Source organism: Ylistrum balloti, unplaced genomic scaffold (assembly GCF_031769215.1).
Source record: "Ylistrum balloti isolate Yb309-2 unplaced genomic scaffold, AGI_CSIRO_Ybal_v1 Utg369780, whole genome shotgun sequence".
Taxonomy (NCBI): Eukaryota; Metazoa; Mollusca; class Bivalvia; order Pectinida; family Pectinidae; genus Ylistrum; species Ylistrum balloti.
The window spans coordinates 518,703-538,995 of NW_026781969.1; the positions used below are offsets into that span (position 1 = coordinate 518,703).

The 20,293-nt window shown below is 34.7% G+C and overlaps 1 protein-coding gene across 1 annotated transcript; it reads left to right on the top strand.

Annotated features, from left to right (window-relative positions):
- Positions 1 to 3,357: 3,357 nt before the first annotated feature.
- On the top strand, positions 3,358 to 14,180 carry LOC132544090 (uncharacterized). Its single transcript, XM_060207657.1, has 12 exons — positions 3,358 to 3,391; positions 6,681 to 6,815; positions 9,502 to 9,581; positions 10,008 to 10,079; positions 10,475 to 10,634; positions 11,062 to 11,205; positions 11,403 to 11,476; positions 11,776 to 11,847; positions 12,394 to 12,496; positions 13,457 to 13,579; positions 13,821 to 13,982; positions 14,143 to 14,180. The coding sequence occupies exons 1-12, from the start codon at positions 3,358 to 3,360 to the stop codon at positions 14,178 to 14,180; spliced, it is 1,197 nt and encodes a 398-aa protein (XP_060063640.1).
- Positions 14,181 to 20,293: the final 6,113 nt, after the last annotated feature.

The window sequence follows — 20,293 nt, forward strand, 5'->3', positions numbered from 1 at the left end:
AAAACAAAAACCAAAAATGAAATAAAAAGATTAAAAAAAAAAAAAAAGAAAAAAATCACTTTAGCACATGTTTGATTTTCATTCTTTCTGATGATATTCACCACTTTGGAATAATAATATTCGACGTCAATGTTTTGAAATCATTATGTGAAATGCTTAATTGATATATTGTAGAATTTAGTTTCTTTGCTTTCTGTGTAATGGTCAATAGTTTGAATAAAAGAGTTAGCTGATGCATAGTTACGTAGTTAATGGAGAGTCGTTTCATACCATGGCTGGTTAACAATGTACGTCTGCATAATTTTTACATATACAAGGTATTTATATCCAACATTCCTCTGACTACTCTTAAACAATAAATCTATAGTGGAACACAATCACAGCGATAAGTAAATAAAATTGAAATATTCTGTGTAAATATGAGCAAAATGAACTTTTTAAAATAATCTAAAGCTAAAAGACAACATCGACATGGTAAGATAACACATCGACATACTAAGAGAACACATCGTCATGCTAAGAGAACACATCGACATACTAAGAGAACACATCGACATACTAAGAGAATTATTGACTTGCTAAGAGAACACATCGTCATGCTAAGAGAATTATTGACTTGCTAAGAGAACACATCGTCATGCTAAGAGAACATATCGAAATGCTAAGAGAACACATCGACATGGTAAGAGAACACATCGACATACTAAGAGAACACATCGTCATGCTAAGAGAATTATTGACTTGCTAAGAGAACACATCGTCATGCTAAGAGAACATATCGAAATGCTAAGAGAACACATCGACATGGTAAGATAACACATCGACATACTAAGAGAACACATCGTCATGCTAAGAGAATTATTGACTTGCTAAGAGAACACATCGTCATGCTAAGAGAACATATCGAAATGCTAAGAGAACACATCGACATGGTAAGAGAACACATCGACATGGTAAGAGAACACATCGACATACTAAGAGAACATATCGACATGTTAAGAGAACACATCGACATGCTAAGAGAACATATCGACATACTAAGGGAACATATCGACATACTAAGAGAACATATCGACATACTAAGAGAACATATCGACATACTAAGGGAACATATCGACATACTAAGAGAACATATCGACATACTAAGAGAACATATCGACATACTAAGGGAACATATCGACATGTTAAGAGAACACATCGTCATGCTAAGAGAATTATCGACTTGCTAAGAGAACACATCGTCATGCTAAGAGAACACATCATCATGCTAAGAGAACACATCGTCATGCTAAGCAAGCATGTCGATATGTTAAGAGAATCTTGGTTCAAACTCACAATAGGTAAAAACAAGAATAACATATGTGAACAAAAGCATTATTCAGTCGGAAATCTTTGGAAAAGTACAAGGACAAGGTCACGTGTTCGGAAAATGGTAACCTGCTCTATTTCATCGGATATATACTCTGTATAAGGTTGAGTTAATCCCAGTGAGCAATATCGCTAGACCAATTACGAAATATACACACAAACTTAAAATCATCGAATACATCTAGCTCGATGGCGCATAAGGTAACAGAATATGAAATCATGGTGGTTACCGTAAAAAGTTCTGTCGTCATTGCATCTATTAATCTGCATTGCATGAAACCCTGTAAAGTGATTTTTTGGGTTTGATTTTATATTGTTTAACGTCAAAACCATACCAATGTCATTTAAGGACGGCCTCCCGTTGTTTGCACGGTGAGTAGGGGGCGATATAAACCGATACGGTACACTTTAGTGTTAACCTTATGCCAACTTTATAGTGCTGCCATACTGAATCTCACTTCATTCGGTTACATTTTACTGACAACGGGCAAACCATTATTATATTACTGAGCGTAAACCATGGACTAACGTAATAAGTCTTGACCCGGTTCATGACTCAACGTCATTCCATTAGCTGTGTTCATCAGCCGTCGTTCATTGAAGTCTTGCTATTGGAGAGCTGTTCTACAACGAGAGCGTCATATTATCTATGATTCCACTGTATATGAGACATGATGGTGGTTTATGAGGAAAGTTAATGTTGTCACCGCAGAGATTCGTATAGTGGAGATAAGCTGACTATAAACTAGTGAGATAGACACAACCGAGTAGTCAACGTTGGGAAATGGAAGTCTAAAATGGTTACAGTCAGTTCCAGGTAATCACGATTTCATTGATATCAAGGTTTGGCCTATCCTCGAAGGTCATTCCGTACAAAGATAGGATCACCAGTTACACGTTGTAGTTTATGTTTCTTATGGGTTTTGTGAATCTATCAATTGAACAATTGTTGTAATGGAAAGGTTTAACCTTTCTTCTTAAACATAACTAACCCCTAAAAGCCTCGCTTTTATATCTAGTGGGACGGATGTCCCAGATTTGATTGTTTGTGGGCGCATTAGTACTGGTAATGGCCTGTGTTACATTAACAGTCACGTTTATCTAAAAACTGTAACATAGAGCTGAGTTTTAAAATTCTATTAATTAACAGACAATATCAAGGTGTTACCTAGATAATACGAAATGACTTTCGTGTATGTATGGTTTGATATCAAAATGTCCAGGTATATATTGAAGAAATTGTTTTATATATCATTCTAATGAGTTATATGTGGTTAAATGAAATAAAAAAAAAGAATTATGTAGGCGTTGCCATAATTAGCTGTCATGATTTACAAACATTGTATATTTTATTACCGATTTGACATTTACCTATCATATATGGTTGAACATAAACGTTGACTTTTGTAATATTGATATATCATTGTTACGTTTAGTAATGGTCATATCAGAAACATATAAAATAACACGACATGATGCTGAATATAAAACAGGTAAGAAATTAGTTCTGTAAGCTATAATGAAATATAAAACAGGCAATTTGACATCAAAGATATAAACATTAGGCAGTTAACTATATCTATTTACCGATCAGATACGGTCATAACCGATTCATTTACGTTTGGAAGCAAAGTTAGGATTAACAGTTGTTATTTTGTTAGATATGGAATGATATTGTTGAACATGAAGATTAAAAAAAAAAAACTACCCGTACATCTATAAGCTCAAGCACAGCAGTGTTATCTCGTATCATACCAGTAGGTCATGGGTAAGTGAGCGGCCAATGTGCTGAAAGATCCGGGTTAATTGTGGTCATGATGTCACTCTAAACAGCGCTTAACAGTATGACATAATATACAACGAATTTAGGTCACGTCACGTCACGTCACGTCACGTCACGAGAAGACCTAAATGCATATGCCAGTGTTCACACGAGACATATCACAAACTCAACGAAACCTCTCATACTCTCTTTAGATACGGCCGGATATGTATACAACAACAGTAGTGCTCCTTCTTGTCCGTAAGTAACAGTAACAGTTTTTCATGAAATAGGTATGCAGTTTCAAAAATCATGGCGTAATTTGAGATCTTTAAACACGCAATCCCAAACAAATTTACAAATAGGCTGTTCTTACCCTGTATAGTCGACAGCAGTAGTAAAGCAGGGGGCCAGATGCACTTTCTTTGCTTATCAGTCATACAAAACATTTAAAGCTATATTTACGTAATGTTTAACATACATTGTACATGTATATGACACTTTTGACTTTGAGGGTCTTTGATTTTGTGTTCAAAGTTTATACTTTAGTCAAATATGAGATCAGTAAATATTATAGGAGCTAAAAAACCAAATGCAGAACATGATGACAAATTGTTTCCATCCACCCCGATGGATGATGTGAACACTTGTTTTGTGGGTGGTGGTCGGAGGATGGGGGTATTGTTCCCTACGTAACACTATAAAGCGAGGTGAGTTGTTCTCTGTATGTAACGGTATAAAGAGAGATTTATTGGTCTCTATTTGTTGTTCTGTATATAACACAAAATATTGAGAGGTTTTTGTTGTCTATATAACATGGTATACAGAGGGATATGTTGTTCTGTATATAGCATGGTATACAGAGGGTTATTTTGTTCTGTATATAACACAAAATATTGAGAGGTTTGTTGTTTTCTATATAACATGGTATACAGAGGGATATGTTGTTCTGTATATAGCATGGTATAAAGAGGGTTATGTTGTTCTGTATAAAACACAAAATATTGAGAGGTTTGTTGTTTTCTATATAACATGGAATACAGAGGGATATGTTGTTCTGTATATAGCATGGTATACAGAGGGTTATGTTGTTCTGTATATAGCATGGTATACAGAGGGTTATGTTGTTCTGTATATAGCATGGTATACAGAGGGTTATGTTGTTCTGTATAAAACACAAAATATTGAGAGGTTTGTTGTTTTCTATATAACATGGAATACAGAGGGATATGTTGTTCTGTATATGGCATGGTATACAGAGGGTTATGTTGTTCTGTATATAGCATGGTATACAGAGGGTTATGTTGTTCTGTATATAGCATGGTATACAGAGGGTTATGTTGTTCTGTATATAGCATGGTATACAGAGGGTTATGTTGTTCTGTATATAGCATGGTATACAGAGGGTTATGTTGTTCTGTATAAAACACAAAATATTGAGAGGTTTGTTGTTTTCTATATAACATGGAATACAGAGGGATATGTTGTTCTGTATATGGCATGGTATACAGAGGGTTATGTTGTTCTGTATATAACATGGTATACAGAGGGTTATGTTGTTCTGTATATAGCATGGTATACAGAGGGTTATGTTGTTCTGTATATGGCATGGTATACAGAGGGTTATGTTGTTCTGTATATAACATGGTATACAGAGGGATATGTTGTTCTGTATATAGCATGGTATACAGAGGGTTATGTTGTTCTGTATATAGCATGGTATACAGAGGGTTATGTTGTTCTGTATATAACACAAAATATTGAGAGGTTTGTTGTTTTCTATATAACATGGTATACAGAGGGTTATGTTGTTGTTTTCTATATAACATGGTATACAGAGGGATATGTTGTTCTGTATATGGCATGGTATACAGAGGGTTATGTTGTTCTGTATATAACACAAAATATTGAGAGGTTTGTTATTTTCTATACAACATGGTATACAGAGGGTACTGTTGTTCTGTATATAGCATGGTATACAGAGGGTACTGTTGTTCTGTATATAACACAAAATAAGTGTTGTTCTCTTAATCACATGGTATACATTGTGTAAAGAAATGTTTGCTGTAAACTATAAAACAAGGTATAATGAATCGTTTGCAATTCCCTATACAACACATTATAAAGAGGGTTTTGCTATACTTTATATTACACAGTATAAAGAGGGATTTGGTTATACTTTATATTACACAGTATAAAGAGGGATTTGGTTATACTTTATATTACACAGTATAAAGAAGGATTTGTTATACTTTATATTACACATTATAAAGAGGGATTTGTTATACTTTATATAACACATTATAAAGAGGGATTTGGTTATACTTTATATTACACATTATAAAGAGGGATTTGTTATACTTTATATTACACATTATAAAGAGGGATTTGTTATACTTTATATTACACAGTATAAAGAGGGATTTGGTTATACTTTATATTACACAGTATAAAGAGGGATTTGGTTATACTTTATATTACACAGTATAAAGAGGGATTTGGTTATACTTTATATTATACAGTATAAAGAGGGATTTGGTTATACTTTATATTACACATTATAAAGAGGGATTTTTATGCTTTATATAACACAGTATAAAGAGGGATTTGGTTATAGTTTATATTACACAGTATAAAGAGGGATTTGGTTATACTTTATATTACACAGTATAAAGAGGGATTTGGTTATAGTTTATATTACACAGTATAAAGATGGATTTGGTTATACTTTATATAACACAGTATAAAGAGGGATTTGGTTATACTTTATATTACACAGTATAAAGAAGGTTTTGCTATACTTTATATTACACAGTATAAAGAGGGATTTGGTTATAGTTTATATTACACATTATCAAGAGAGATTTATTATACTTTATATTACACATTATAAAGAGAGATTTATTATACTTTATATTACACATTATAAAGAGGGATTTTTATGCTTTATATTACACATAATAAAGAGGGATTTGTTATACTTTATATTACACATTATAAAGAGAGATTTGTTATACTTTATATAACACAGTATAAAGAGAGATTTATTATACTTTATATTACACATTATAAAGAGAGATTTGTTATACTTTATATAACACAGTATAAAGAGAGATTTATTATACTTTATATTACACATTATAAAGAGGGATTTTTATGCTTTATATTACACATAATAAAGAGGGATTTGTTATACTTTATATTACACATTATAAAGAGAGATTTGTTATACTTTATATAACACAGTATAAAGAGAGATTTATTATACTTTATATTACACATTATAAAGAGAGATTTGTTATACTTTATATAACACAGTATAAAGAGAGATTTATTATACTTTATATTACACATTATAAAGAGGGATTTTTATGCTTTATATTACACAGTATAAAGAGGGATTTGTTATACTTTATATTACACATTATAAAGAGAGATTTGTTATACTTTATATAACACAGTATAAAGAGGGATTTGGTTATACTTTATACAACACAGTATTATGAAGGATTTGTTGTCGCTATATAACACTATATAATGTTGATTTTAGTTGTGACTTCTGTGGTTGGGGACGGATGTGCTGACAAGGACGCTACAGCATGCAGAACTCTAAAAGGAACGATCAAAGACATGTGCTCGGAACCATGTATAGCTGACCTCTGCAGGGAGACGTGTGGACTTTGTCGTAAGTAAGACATAGGACGCTTTCTTATCCTACTGCTTAGAATTTAATGAATATAACACGAAATATATATATGATATCACATCTGTTTCCTTTCACATGTGATTATATACAACTCCTCCTAGAACTTTTTATTCTTGCGAGATTTATCACATATATCAGAAAAAAACCAGTTTGACAGGTTATAATGTAAAAATGTGCCGGACAAAATCAAACAGAGGCAGTCATTTTGTGACGTCATTCTCTGTCATTACTTCTTGTGTACTCAGGTTATCTATTCTCGTATTACGCACCCACCCATGCAATACAGACGACAGCATGTAATGATTTTGTCGGTGTAAGGGACATAACTCGAGTTGACGTCTGTGTCGTTTAGACCAGAAATTTCTGGCTCTAAGACGATTGCTTTAAAGACACCACGGATGTGTCATAAAAGTGGTAGAAAAGGCATCCACTATTGATGCGGTGAATTAAACAGTTATTGTCGTAACGTACCAAGAAATATTGGGTTCATATCAAAGCAAAACAAGTTTGTTCGCCTCACTAACATTTTAGACCTTATCGTTATCTCTTTCGCTACGATTTAGAAATTCGGTTGTGCAGACCGGCAAAACCTTTATGAACGCGTCCGTTGTGTCTCTAAAATAATCAAAGTCATTAAAAACGTAGATATCAATAACAACATAATACAATATTGACAAAAAATTTTCATTTCATAGACAAAATATCGGTCTAGTATCTGATCAGGGAATTTCAAAATGATGAACGACCTGTTTTAGAAAATGGATGTACAGAAGTTTATAGAGAGGAAAAGAAAACAACTGCACACTGATAAAAACGCTAAGCAACAAAAAACTTCTATGTGAATTTCAGAGCAGTAAATATGACGAACGGCAACCGATCTGTGCTATTTAACAAACATATAGCCACTGTGCGCCAAAGGCTAACAAGATGACAGGGATGGTTGGGAAATCTTTCGGCTTCATGAACAAAAATACGTTTCTCTTAATCTGAAATGCTCAAATAAGACCAAAGTGGAACACACCAACTCGAGTAGGAACCCATGATAAAAATGAAATAGCAATTGGAAATAATCCATGGTGAGCTACTAAATGATTAAAAATATAAGACATCTTTCATGTAACGGAAGGCTTCCATCTGTCCAATATAAAAGAGACAGAAATGACATGGGGCAAACTTTTAGGAGTTTTAGGAAAATAGACCAAGTAGATAAACACTTATGTTTGAATCAGGTGAAGAGGTCCCTTCTAGATATTGCTGAAGAGAAGAAGCAGATTTAATTGCAGGACAAACTGCTTGTCAAACAGAAAAACCAGGGAGGCAGGAGATTCGGGGTCCGACTTGTTCATGAGAAAGACGGGGAATCCCAAGAGGGCAAAACATTTACTAAATCAGAGCGAAAACATTCTCAATCCCGGATCAATATATCTGAACAATTATGATAATTCCGATCACTAACATCATATCATTGATTGGGAATATTCCAAAATAGTCGACAGGGAAAACAACCTTTTCATTTGAATGGTGAAGGAAGCCATCTTGATACACCGCAGCGGGCCAGAACTAAACAGGAAGGGACGAGAAGAGGCACAGACTCTCTTACATCTATGACCAAGTGTTAAACAAAAAGTAGCTGAATAGACTATAGCACGTGTCACCACCTACTGTATTGTTTGGTCTACAATCTGTTTACCATCTCGGCACACTATTTATTACCTTGATGCATATAAGATTATAGTACAACTGAAAAAAGTTTGTCGATTCATTACTATCTCGGACGCTTGTCAGTGCTATTACTGACGATTCCCAGTGTACTAGCACTGACAAGCGTCGACAAACTTTTTTCGGCTGTATTATAATCCTATGTACATTAAAATCACCCAACACTCCAGCCGAAAAAAACCCGTCCTTCATTGACGTAGACAGTGACACGACCTACAGTACTGAATAAAATACATGCATCAATGGAATATCCGATTTCTAGTCACGATGGCGTTCCTTCTGCAGATCATCCAGTTAACGTTACACATGTAATTCAGCAATATTAGCATTTGGCCATAGGATCGTTTATCCAAAACTGTTCCATGAATTTCGTTCATAAAAAGAGACATTCCACATACTGATGTGACGTGTTTTCTTCCAAGTCGACGTCATCGCTTGAAACAATGTTCACACACAAAGTTATAGCACTGACGAATCATAGTTTGTTTTAATTTCCTGGAACAAACTTCGTTCGACAGGTACAGAGAGATTGCCAAATGTCTATGTTGTTTATCGATTAATTACATGATAAAATATAGGACTTTCTAGTAATATTACGTCTTCAGTGGTTCATTGTCGAACTGTTTTAATATCTAAGAATTAGAAATGAGAGAAAAATACTCTTTCATGTGTGTGGGTAAAGGATGGAACTTCACCGAAGCAAATTTTCGATTTTACCACATTTTGTTACCGTTCAGGTAGAATATCCTTATCGCAAACCTTTAAACTTGAAAAAAATATTATAATCTAAATCATGCCAAACTATACATTATTTGTGACGTATGCAAAAAAACTCGTATCGGCAAATTTAATGTATACCAAGCCGATAATGTGATGGATCTACATAATTACGTCTTATCGTATGTAGACAATGAATATATACACGATTTCTCTCTTCTTTCTGCAGCACTAAACTGTTACTCTTGTAAAGATGAACTTTATCCAGAGGAATGTAACAGTACTATTCAATGTCAAAGTGTTCATCAGGTAAAAATCATTTGTTTGGTGTATGCATGATGTTAACATACTACAGTGATATAATGTATGATGAATGTTGTTTAGATAAACTGGTAGGAACACGGAAGCATTCGTTATCGTTTTTATTCAAATTTATTCCATATATGCATATTTCCTCGAAAAAATATAAATATACGCGTACATATGATGAATAACACAAGTTATGGTTCGAAGAGGTTTAAATAGGCGCAATTTGGAAGAATTTCAATTCTACTAAATATCATAACAGTTCGATCAAATCATGATTGGTGAAAGTAATGTTATATCACGTTTTATGTAAAATGTATAGAAGCATCGACAATTGAAGTGTGATTTCCAGGTCTTGTATTTAATAACGTGTCATTGAAATTGTTCATACTTTCTATGATGTACTTTGTCTGCTTTCGATTATTTCAGTATTGTATTGCTGTTCAAGAACTTAACGACGATTTCATACCATTATTTCAATCTGGGTGTGCAGATGTTTCTGTGAGTATAAATATCTTGTAAATATATTTGATATGGTGTCAGGTTTTTGCTGAGCCATTAACGTACGGAATATCGAAGTACATGCAGGAATAGATTAGCGGATGTAACTGGTCTCGATTTCAAACAGTACGAAATCATGACGATCGGCTTTGCGCAAATAAATCGACACAAACCTGTACGAAGAGAAGACTGAACGTTATAAAGCACGAAATACGTTTAGTTTACAGTAGCTGGCGTCACTTGTTTAACATTTCATTGTAATGTCATATTACAATGTTCAAGTTCAATGTCACCTCTAGATACATCATAACATCTGGTCATTCACTTGAAATAATTATATATCTGTTACGATTTAAGCCTTATTTCTGTTGTTTGATTTACTATTCTCATTACAGAGATGTTTGAACATATTTGGCGAAATCAACACGAAGAGGTCAATTCAAGACAGGTCATACACTTTAAAAGGAGGCTGTTGTGACCATGACAACTGTAACTACCATGATCCTGCCCTTAGACCGATAGATCCCTCCCCAGTGTCGACAGTCCGCCCTGTTTGTAAGTCAGTTTCAAAAGTCTACAAAATGCCAATTCGTGTGCAAGTAAAAGTAATTAAGATCCCCCATGCTTTGAATCGTAAGATTCACTCACAATGAACATGCAGTCCGATTAATAATGATAATACAATTCACGGCATTTATGGATGATATTTTATCGACAAATAAAAATTGTTATAGTTGACCAATTATAGTTTAGCTAGTTAAGCCTATACTACCCAACACAGATATATATATCACTATCTTACTTCTGGTCCAGGCCTGTTTTCCAACTAAATAACGATCGTCCTTATTTACTATTTTTATAGCCTAGTAAGCGTCCCGGATCATTTTTCGGCGATGTCTTCTTTAGTAGGTTGTAGTTACCTCAGTGAACAACATAGATAATTCTTTACATCATAACAGCTTTATATATATGTATCATGCAGATCCTAGCTCGTTTGATTCGAACGTGTGTAGTGAACAGGATGTAGACACGGCCTTCTGTGCTGCTTTAATGCAGGCTGACTCAAACATCTGTAACTCAACCTGTGTGGCAAACAAACTCTGCTCAGCATCATGTCAAACATGCAGTACGTACTTGGAACGTGATAATATTGTAAAAAAAAGGTGAAACAAGACAAAACATCCAGTCGATTTCTGAAAGTAGGAGTATAATTTTGATGTGATTTACAGGTATACCTTTGCTTGTGTTGTACTTTTTTCTCCTCATGAACGTGAATACATTACACAGGTGTGTAGTTAAGGAGTGTATGTAATTATTTTCTAGGAAAGTGCTATAGCTGTCCAGGTGTAAATGATAAAATGAGCTGTTTGACAAGTGAAACATGCAAAAGAGATCAGGTATTCCGTTAATCAGATTGCATTCGGTTATCGTTTGCCTATGACGTCTTGTTTGTAGAATAAAATTGTGTAATATTCTGTAAGATTCTATACATAAGTATGAGTATACTATTAGTAACCTGCGAACAATAATGTATATCCATTAACTGGACTTCTAAAGGGTGTCTTCTCGGAGCCCTGAAATAAATTTGCCTGTGTAACATTATGACAATGATAAATACGCTATATCTATGAATCCTTCAGTAAAACTTGAATCAACTTTAAATTAATGTGAACGTGTCACATGTCGTTTTTTACAGCAATGCGTGACAGTAGAAACACTCGGTTCTAATTTCGAACTTCAATACAGATTTGGGTGTATGAACACAACGGTATGTATATTGGTCTTATGATAAAGTCGTGTATATACATATAATTTTCCATGGTGCTTTGCAAATAAACACTGTACTTACTAAAATTGAAATTAGTTAAAAGATTTAATAATAATAATATCAAAAAGTTAATTTTTTGAAATATTGTAGTTTATGATTATTTCATTTTGTTGTTATTTCGTCCAAGAGACAAAATTAGACTCAATTAGCAAGATAAACTGATACCGGTAGATTCATTGTAAAATCGCCAGCTTGTTCCACAGACGTGAAATAAATATCATCTCCACGATGGACTAGAGGAGGAAGTAGAGGCCTTATGTAAACATTGTAAACCATAAGTTGCACGTGATATCCTTCACGCAATGGCAGAGAGTATGCAAGTGACAAAAAATGATATCAGAACTGACGACATTTTACTCACTATTGACACCAACGTATCGAAGGCACATGCCATGTTTTCGTGTTACTGTGACGGCATTTAATTGGCTTTGTCAGGTTATTTTCTTAGATAATGGATGGGGGAATTTCCCATGAATTTTCTTTCAGCAATGTAATAAACTTTTCGGAACCTCGGTTTCTGCACCCGTTGTCGGCAGGAGGAAACGACAAATTCAAGGAAGTTGCTGCAATAGCGATTATTGCCAACATGGTAAGTTCACCTTTTACTCCTATAAGTAATATTGTAACTCTTATTGTAATAACAACGCTTATTGTAATAACAATGCTTATTGTAATAACAACGCTTATTGTAATAACAACGCTTATTGTAATAAGGAATTCGTTCAGCGTTGTGACTGATACGCTTAAGGTAATGATTTTGTTATTTATTACAATAAGAGTTGCTGTCACAATGCTTAATGTAATAATTATTACATTTAGTCGTTATTACTTTAAGAGGTCGCAATAATTTATTGTGTCGCCTGCAGAGCTGGCGGACATTTAGGAACGCGTCGTCGTCCGTACGTAAGTTTTCCGGATTTTTTTTCGTTAATGCGTTGAGTTATCGAAATGAATTTTGGTATATGACTTTTTGTTGCAAGGGTACAGATTAAATTCGATTCCCGGCTGTCTGTGACTCTTTTTGGCAGAGTTATGCCCCTTTCCACTTGGAAAATTTCTCAGGAATATTGCTTTGCGCAGTTTTCCCTTTATGCTTCAAGTTATAGAAATGAAATTTGGTATTACAACTTTATGGTTGATCGTTGCACATCCAGTTCAATTTCTGGGTGACCGTGACACTTTATGCAGGCGACACATACAGTTCCGAGGAACTCTTGTATTCTTTTAGTCTTCGTGACTGTATTAACACTCTGGATTTTAGAATAGTTTGTTTCTGCAGTATCCAGGTGTCAGTCAACATAAAGAGATGAATAGCGTCATTTGAGAATGTTATATGTATATACAATATTTAACAGTACATTTCCTACAGTCTTACGCAAATCTGTAATCAGACAGTGTACAGATAACTGATGAATAACAGTGCATAATACCGTTATTTAAACGCTGAACCCAGGTATATCCTAAATTTGGATATCCAACACCTCACGGAAGAATTTCAGCATACCGAATATCTCTGTGATGGTATATTGCTCATGTGTGCGTATTTCAGCTCCAGTTTCGACGACAACTCTACCCACTACCACACCGCAGCCTACGTCACCAACACCATCCACTGCAGTAGGTGTCATCTCTACACAACCGACTGCTGTTACCGGGATGAATGTCACCACAGGTATAGTGTACAGTATCTCCCAACTACCTTACAATTAAAAGGGGGAGATATGTTTTTCTTTTTATCTGTTCATTACCCCGTCTTTTGCCTTCAACAAATACATCTGTAAGATTTCTTTCGACTTGAACGAACCTTATATGATGCCAGATTTTACGAATAATTGTTATCAAAACATTACCTCGGATGGTTGTCCTTTTATAAAACAAAATATAACCTCAAAATAATTGTTGTAATTTTACAGCTGGTACCCCAACGGCTACAAAGTATCCATGTAAAGATTACGACAACTCTGGTTACTGTGTTAGATACGTGCCCCTGATTTGCAGCACGCCAGATCCTTTGTCTAAAAAATTTGCCATAGCCAATTGTGCATTAAGCTGCGGCCTTTGTGCCGAATTCTATGGTAAGTAATTCATACATCCAGATAACATATATCTAAGATCTACAAAAAGTATAATCTGTTCATACCGAATACAAACTTAATTGCTTGTTTTTTTTTGTTTTTTTTTTTTATAAAAATGTTAACCATCTAAACGTATTTTTCTCTCTTTCTATTTTAACAGCTATGGTTGCGTCCGGGGAAATTGTCGTAAATGCATAGGTAAGTTTCTCCGTCATTATCTGTCTCAAAGCAAAAGAGTTTTATATAAGATTTGATAGCAAAATACAAAGAATATTCAAACGGATCCGGGCTTACAAAGCTAGACACCATTTTAATACGTAAAATTATATACATTTTCTATAAATTACAAATACTGTGTTAAACTAAATACTACTTCTTACTTTTACGTGCCATTAATTGTCGAAAGCATATGTTAGCAACTGATAATGTCATTTTTTGTTTCAGAACGAATTTTCACGATTTCATCATCAATTTGAATACTTGTCTTTGTTAAATTAATAAAATGTAAAAAATTACAAACAGATGACGAGTTTTATTTCAATGCCTTTCATCGCATGTTTCGAGGAAAGTCTTCTTTAGATGGCATTTATCGACCGTTTTTATTACATACCGAATATATATACATATACATATATAACACTAACAACAATAAATCCTTTTTATAACAATGCTAATGAAAAATTCGAATTTATCAGTAATGATAATACAGTTTTTCCAGTGATTATACAACTTTTATAGTTCTAACAGACATCTAACACCAAGAATCATTCTTCCTCTTATAACTAACATGATGTTTTATAAAAGAAACATGATAAAAAGTCCTTCGAACAAACTGAAAACAATTTGATGAATGGTTATACAGTAAATAAATCCAAGTAATTCGACAAACTTTTAATTAAGATAATGAAGATAATTTATGCTAATTCTGATTTAACACTAACAACAATAAAAATAACAACGTGTCAACAATCCAAACTCAAAATCAATAAAGCGAAGTTAATACAAATATGTAGTGTCCTTAGTGAGAAATGGTAAGCAACAGAAACATATACTAAGCTCTCATAAGGTAATATAATATTTCTAGATGTCATTGAGATAACTATGACGGAACTCTGTGTAGTGAAATTTTATCATTTGCTGACATATTGTACGAATGTCATGATATTGAGAACAACTCTCTAGTTATCGACTCGTAAACACCATAACGTAGGGATGCATGGATGTTATTCTCCAAAAATGGACAATTATAAATAGGAAAATAACCAAACCATGCCTATCGTAAATCATTGCAAAGCGTTCCTTGAAGGAAAATATCAGAGTAAACGGCTGATGTAGAATATGTCAACTGCGTTTTTTTATGATGATAGATAATACCATATCACAGAATCTGTATATTATTTAAAAATACTTTACAACGAGATCACCCGGGATGTAGAAACGGGAACATTGCATTTCCTAACATATAACGTAATTATTAACATAATTATTATCCAAACTCAAATTCAATAAAACTGAGGCAAAATGTAAACAAAAGAAGGATCTATATGGATACCAAAAGCACGAGGAGAAGAAGACCAGGAATTACAGAAGAGTAAGCGTATTCTGCATTATCGACGGAACCTACCGTTTATATATTGGTCAACCCAAGTAAGTTATGTCACGTTCCGAGATGAGTACAAAGAAGAAGGATTGAACCATCAAATATGTCGAGCTGCATGTATTTTCCAATGAGATCATTATGATGACCATGAAACTTCCATAATAAATATGTATCCACTTGCACATCAAGAAATATCAATCCCTGCGATTTCATTTCATACCTGTTTCATCTTCTTAAGATATATTCATAGGATACCATATAAGTAACTTGAGGGAATGGGAATATGGTATGTGAGGAGGGGGGGGGGGGGGGGGGAGGGGGGGGAGGGGGGGGGGGTCAGCAGAAATCGTTTATTTCCGTTGTCGCTTGATTGCCGGATCTGAATTTCTTAGGACCCGGACTTGCGTCTAATAACTCCGAGTTTGATAACTTAAGTGTTTTAAAGTATGTTGTACAGTATGTGTATATTCAAACCTTTATAAATGGCTGTAGTTACCGTAATAATGGCCTGCTATCATCTCGCTGAAAAGTGGCACAGATTTTAACTGTGGCTTAAGTATGGATGGAACTTCATACCCAGGTTTGCATGATACTCAAGAACAACATATTCTGTGGCAGTCTGTGTAACGTTGTCTAATTTAAGTGAAACGTCCATGATGAAGAATATCATTTGGTAAAATGGTGAATTAAACTATATGAGCAATGAATTTTGAAATACGCTTAAATAACAGGCGCAATAGCATTTATTTAACTGTGAGAAAAAGAACGGTAATAGTGAAATCATTTTAATTTATTGTAGGAGCAATATGTTTATGTCTGTGTATCTTTATCTGATGACATTGTCATCCAACTCATTTTAAAATGTTACAAGTATAATTGACACGTTTGACAATTTAATAAAACGGTTCCATAGCTTTTGTGAATCACCGCCGTGAGAAAAATGTATATTGTGTAACAAATTAACAATTAAAAGTGGTAGTTTTGCTTCGATAAAATTTATTTTATTCATTTTTTTAAAATTTAAATCAATTTTAAACAAGATTCTGTCAACTTTTACCGATCACTCTTGTTTGACAAATTGATGCCACCAGGAGGGCAAAAAAGTCACTCCAGCGAAAACATCTATTGTCGTGCAAGCCACACAGTTCTTTTCAGATCTGATAGAGCAACACTATTGCCTTGGTTGGGGATGAATACATTAATGCTGCGCCGACCGATCAGCTTGCATCAGGTGACGAGTTCATTATCTAGATTAACAATAGCTTACGATAAAAATATATTTGTCACAGTCGAATAATACGGTACATTTTCTTTCTTTATTGATTAAGAAACTAACATGTCAATATTTCAAAAGTTATCTAAAGTTATACATGTATCTTTGCATGGGGTAGTACACTTTCTGCTATACATATATACTCAAGGGATAAAGAAACGCAGGGTGACATTATTTGCAATATCTTGCGAACACGTTTTTCAATAACAATGAAAATCGGTAAAGCAACTTTCTAGGTTAAAGTGCACTTTGTCCTGTATCGAATGTTTCAATATTGTATTGCGTGACGTTGTCTTCCAGGGAAAGCACGAAACGGGAAAATCTCGTGCGCATCAGTGTTGTGACATAGAGTTACACTGCTCGTCATTCCATTAGGTAGTCTTCATAGCGTCACATCATTTTCCGATATTTTAATTAATTTCTGATAGCATTGAACAAAGGCACGGCTGACGGAAGTTTAGAGGGGTTATGTCATTGCGATGATTATGCATAGAGTGTCTTCTTGGACATCTAATGGAAAATGGGCGGGCTGCTGTCATATTTAAGTCTGAGCGTCCGCGCATGACGTCACAACGCCAGAACAGGTTTTATCGGCACCTTGCTGCCACTGAATCTGTCCTTCATACCATAGGTACTCATAACCGTTCTATCCATGCAAAAAATGTAAGGAAACAATTGTAGGTCTTTTGTAGGCCTGCCCGTTACCGCTGTTCGTCGCCAGCGTCGTATGGCTTGGGTGGCAGCACATGCCCCCAGAATATTCCCATTGAGGTAGTGGAAGCGGGTTTTCTTTACTGACGAGTCCCGTTTCACCCTGTTTCGATCAGACGGTCAACGTCGTGTATACCGACGTCGTGGAGAACGTTTTGACTAGCCAGCTCCCACAATCAGTCTGTTTCGATCAGACGGTCAACGTCGTGTATACCGACGTCGTGGAGAACGTTTTGACTAGCCAGCTCCCACAATCAGTCTGTTTCGATCAGACGGTCAACGTCGTGTATACCGACGTCGTGGAGAACGTTTTGACTAGCCAGCTCCCACAATCAGTCTGTTTCGATCAGACGGTCAACGTCGTGTATACCGACGTCGTGGAGAACGTTTTGACTAGCCAGCTCCCACAATCAGTCTGTTTCGATCAGACGGTCAACGTCGTGTATTACCGACGTCGTGGAGAACGTTTTGACTAGCCAGCTCCCATAATCAGTCTGTTTCGATCAGACGGTCAACGTCGTGTATACCGACGTCGTGGAGAACGTTTTGACTAGCCAGCTCCCACAATCAGTCTGTTTCGATCAGACGGTCAACGTCGTGTATACCGACGTCGTGGAGAACGTTTTGACTAGCCAGCTCCCACAATCAGTCTGTTTCGATCAGACGGTCAACGTCGTGTATACCGACGTCGTGGAGAACGTTTTGACTAGCCAGCTCCCACAATCAGTCTGTTTCGATTTCAGATTAGAGAGTACTCTTTCAATTTCCTTCAATTACTCCTAAATCACTTACCAGATACAAATCGTTAATTTTGCACTTTGTTCTGCATGGATTAATTTTCATTCTTACTTAGTAATATTGAACATTACACTCGACGTCTTGCCTAGAACCATTTTCAAAGTTTGTCCTGCGTTTCTTTATCCCTTGAGTATTTCTATATACATTGACATGTGATTTTCACTGACTTAAATTCTGAATGTCTAATGGAGAGTCATTGAAGGGCCTAAGAGTTGCTTACAATATTTTATTAATTGGCAAATTCTTTTTCTCTAACTTTTCTCGTTTAAGTAGCTATTGGCATACACTGGTTTTGCATGCGACCCGCGCCTGGATCAGTATTAAAACGATATCTGGGCCCGTATTCACGAAGCCATCCTCATGCTCAAGCATAGGTTTTCTTCTCAAGCAAACTTTTTTATAATTCATCTTAATCATATAAAATAATACAAGTGTCAAATATGAACCTTGAATATAGCTTTGACTTGAAGTCCTTTCAATATTTGTTTTAAATCTTTGGCAAAATCAGCCTTATTTATTGATTTGTAACTTAAACAAGTCATAAGGCTTGATTGAGCACAAAAATTCATTGATTGTCGTTTTTTACTCTTTTGTCGTGGAAACAAAATTAAAAAAAATTATTGTATAGAAGCTTTTTTTCTGAGCAGCAACTTAAAAACCATTAAATAAATATGCACGAAATTCTTTTTTAGATTATGGTGAACTACTTTTGTCTTTACTATTGGTCATATTTTCCATTCCTGGAATCAATGTCAGAAGGACACAGTTCACTATTAGATTAGATAAGTGCTACACGAAAAATAGAAATTATCTCGTTAATACAGACACTGTTCAGCTGATTTATGTACGTGTATAAAATATCAACAACGAGAATCTGTTTAAGTATATATATACATCTGTTTGATTTTTAATGAAAAGAAACATGTTGTGACTATTTATTCAAACAAGGATTATGAACAAAAAGGAAACCAAAATATTGATATTCTTGAAAAAATACAAAAAAAATTCAGATCACATCTGGCAGGCTAAACCAGCACAAACGTTAAACAAATCGTATTTCAAATATAAAACGGACGTGACGAAGACAAAACATTAGTAAACGAAAGCATACAAAGATATTCTCGAAAAAATAGCAGTAAAATAAAACCAACCGTTCTCGAAGAGTACGCGTCTTCTCCTTCATCGGTAACACGCCATAAAAAATCTTAACCAACAAAGTTGATGTAAGTAAAATTGCGTTCAACTATGGATTACTAGACAACTGAAGAGTGCCAAACACGTCTAACTTAATATCGCACAAGGAAAGAGCATGTTTCGAAATCAAAACTTCCCCGTTATTTCTTCGTTATTTTAGAATGTATACTTTCGAACTGACATTATATGTGAAAAATCCTTTATAGGTAAATTGTCCATAAACTAAGAAATACTTGTTTTTACTTGACATATAAATGGATAGACCGTGACAAATTTACACCTGTTTCTTATCTCCTCTCATCGGACAGACTGCTGTGACGAAGTACAGCTTGTTATTAAACACCCTCACGAAATATAGATCATTCGTGACTTAACCGTTTCTAATTTGTTTTGTCAGTATTCAGAGATTATTGTTTCATATACCGAAATAACACAGTAAGATAATCATATTTCTAAATCTCCAATCAGAACTTTAATATTTTTTTTGTTTTCACGAACACATGTTTTTTAAACCTCATATCAAATTCGTTTACACTGAAGTGAGAATGTTTACACCAATATTTACGTTGTTCTAGCAGAACAATTGTGAGAATAATGTTCAATTGATAAGCGAGTAAGCTTTCCCAAGATAACCTAGTGACATGACCCTATCGTCACTACATCGAAACCTACCACAAGCCTTTCTGATAACAAACATAAGAGCACATCTGTTGAGGACCACACTATAACAGGGAT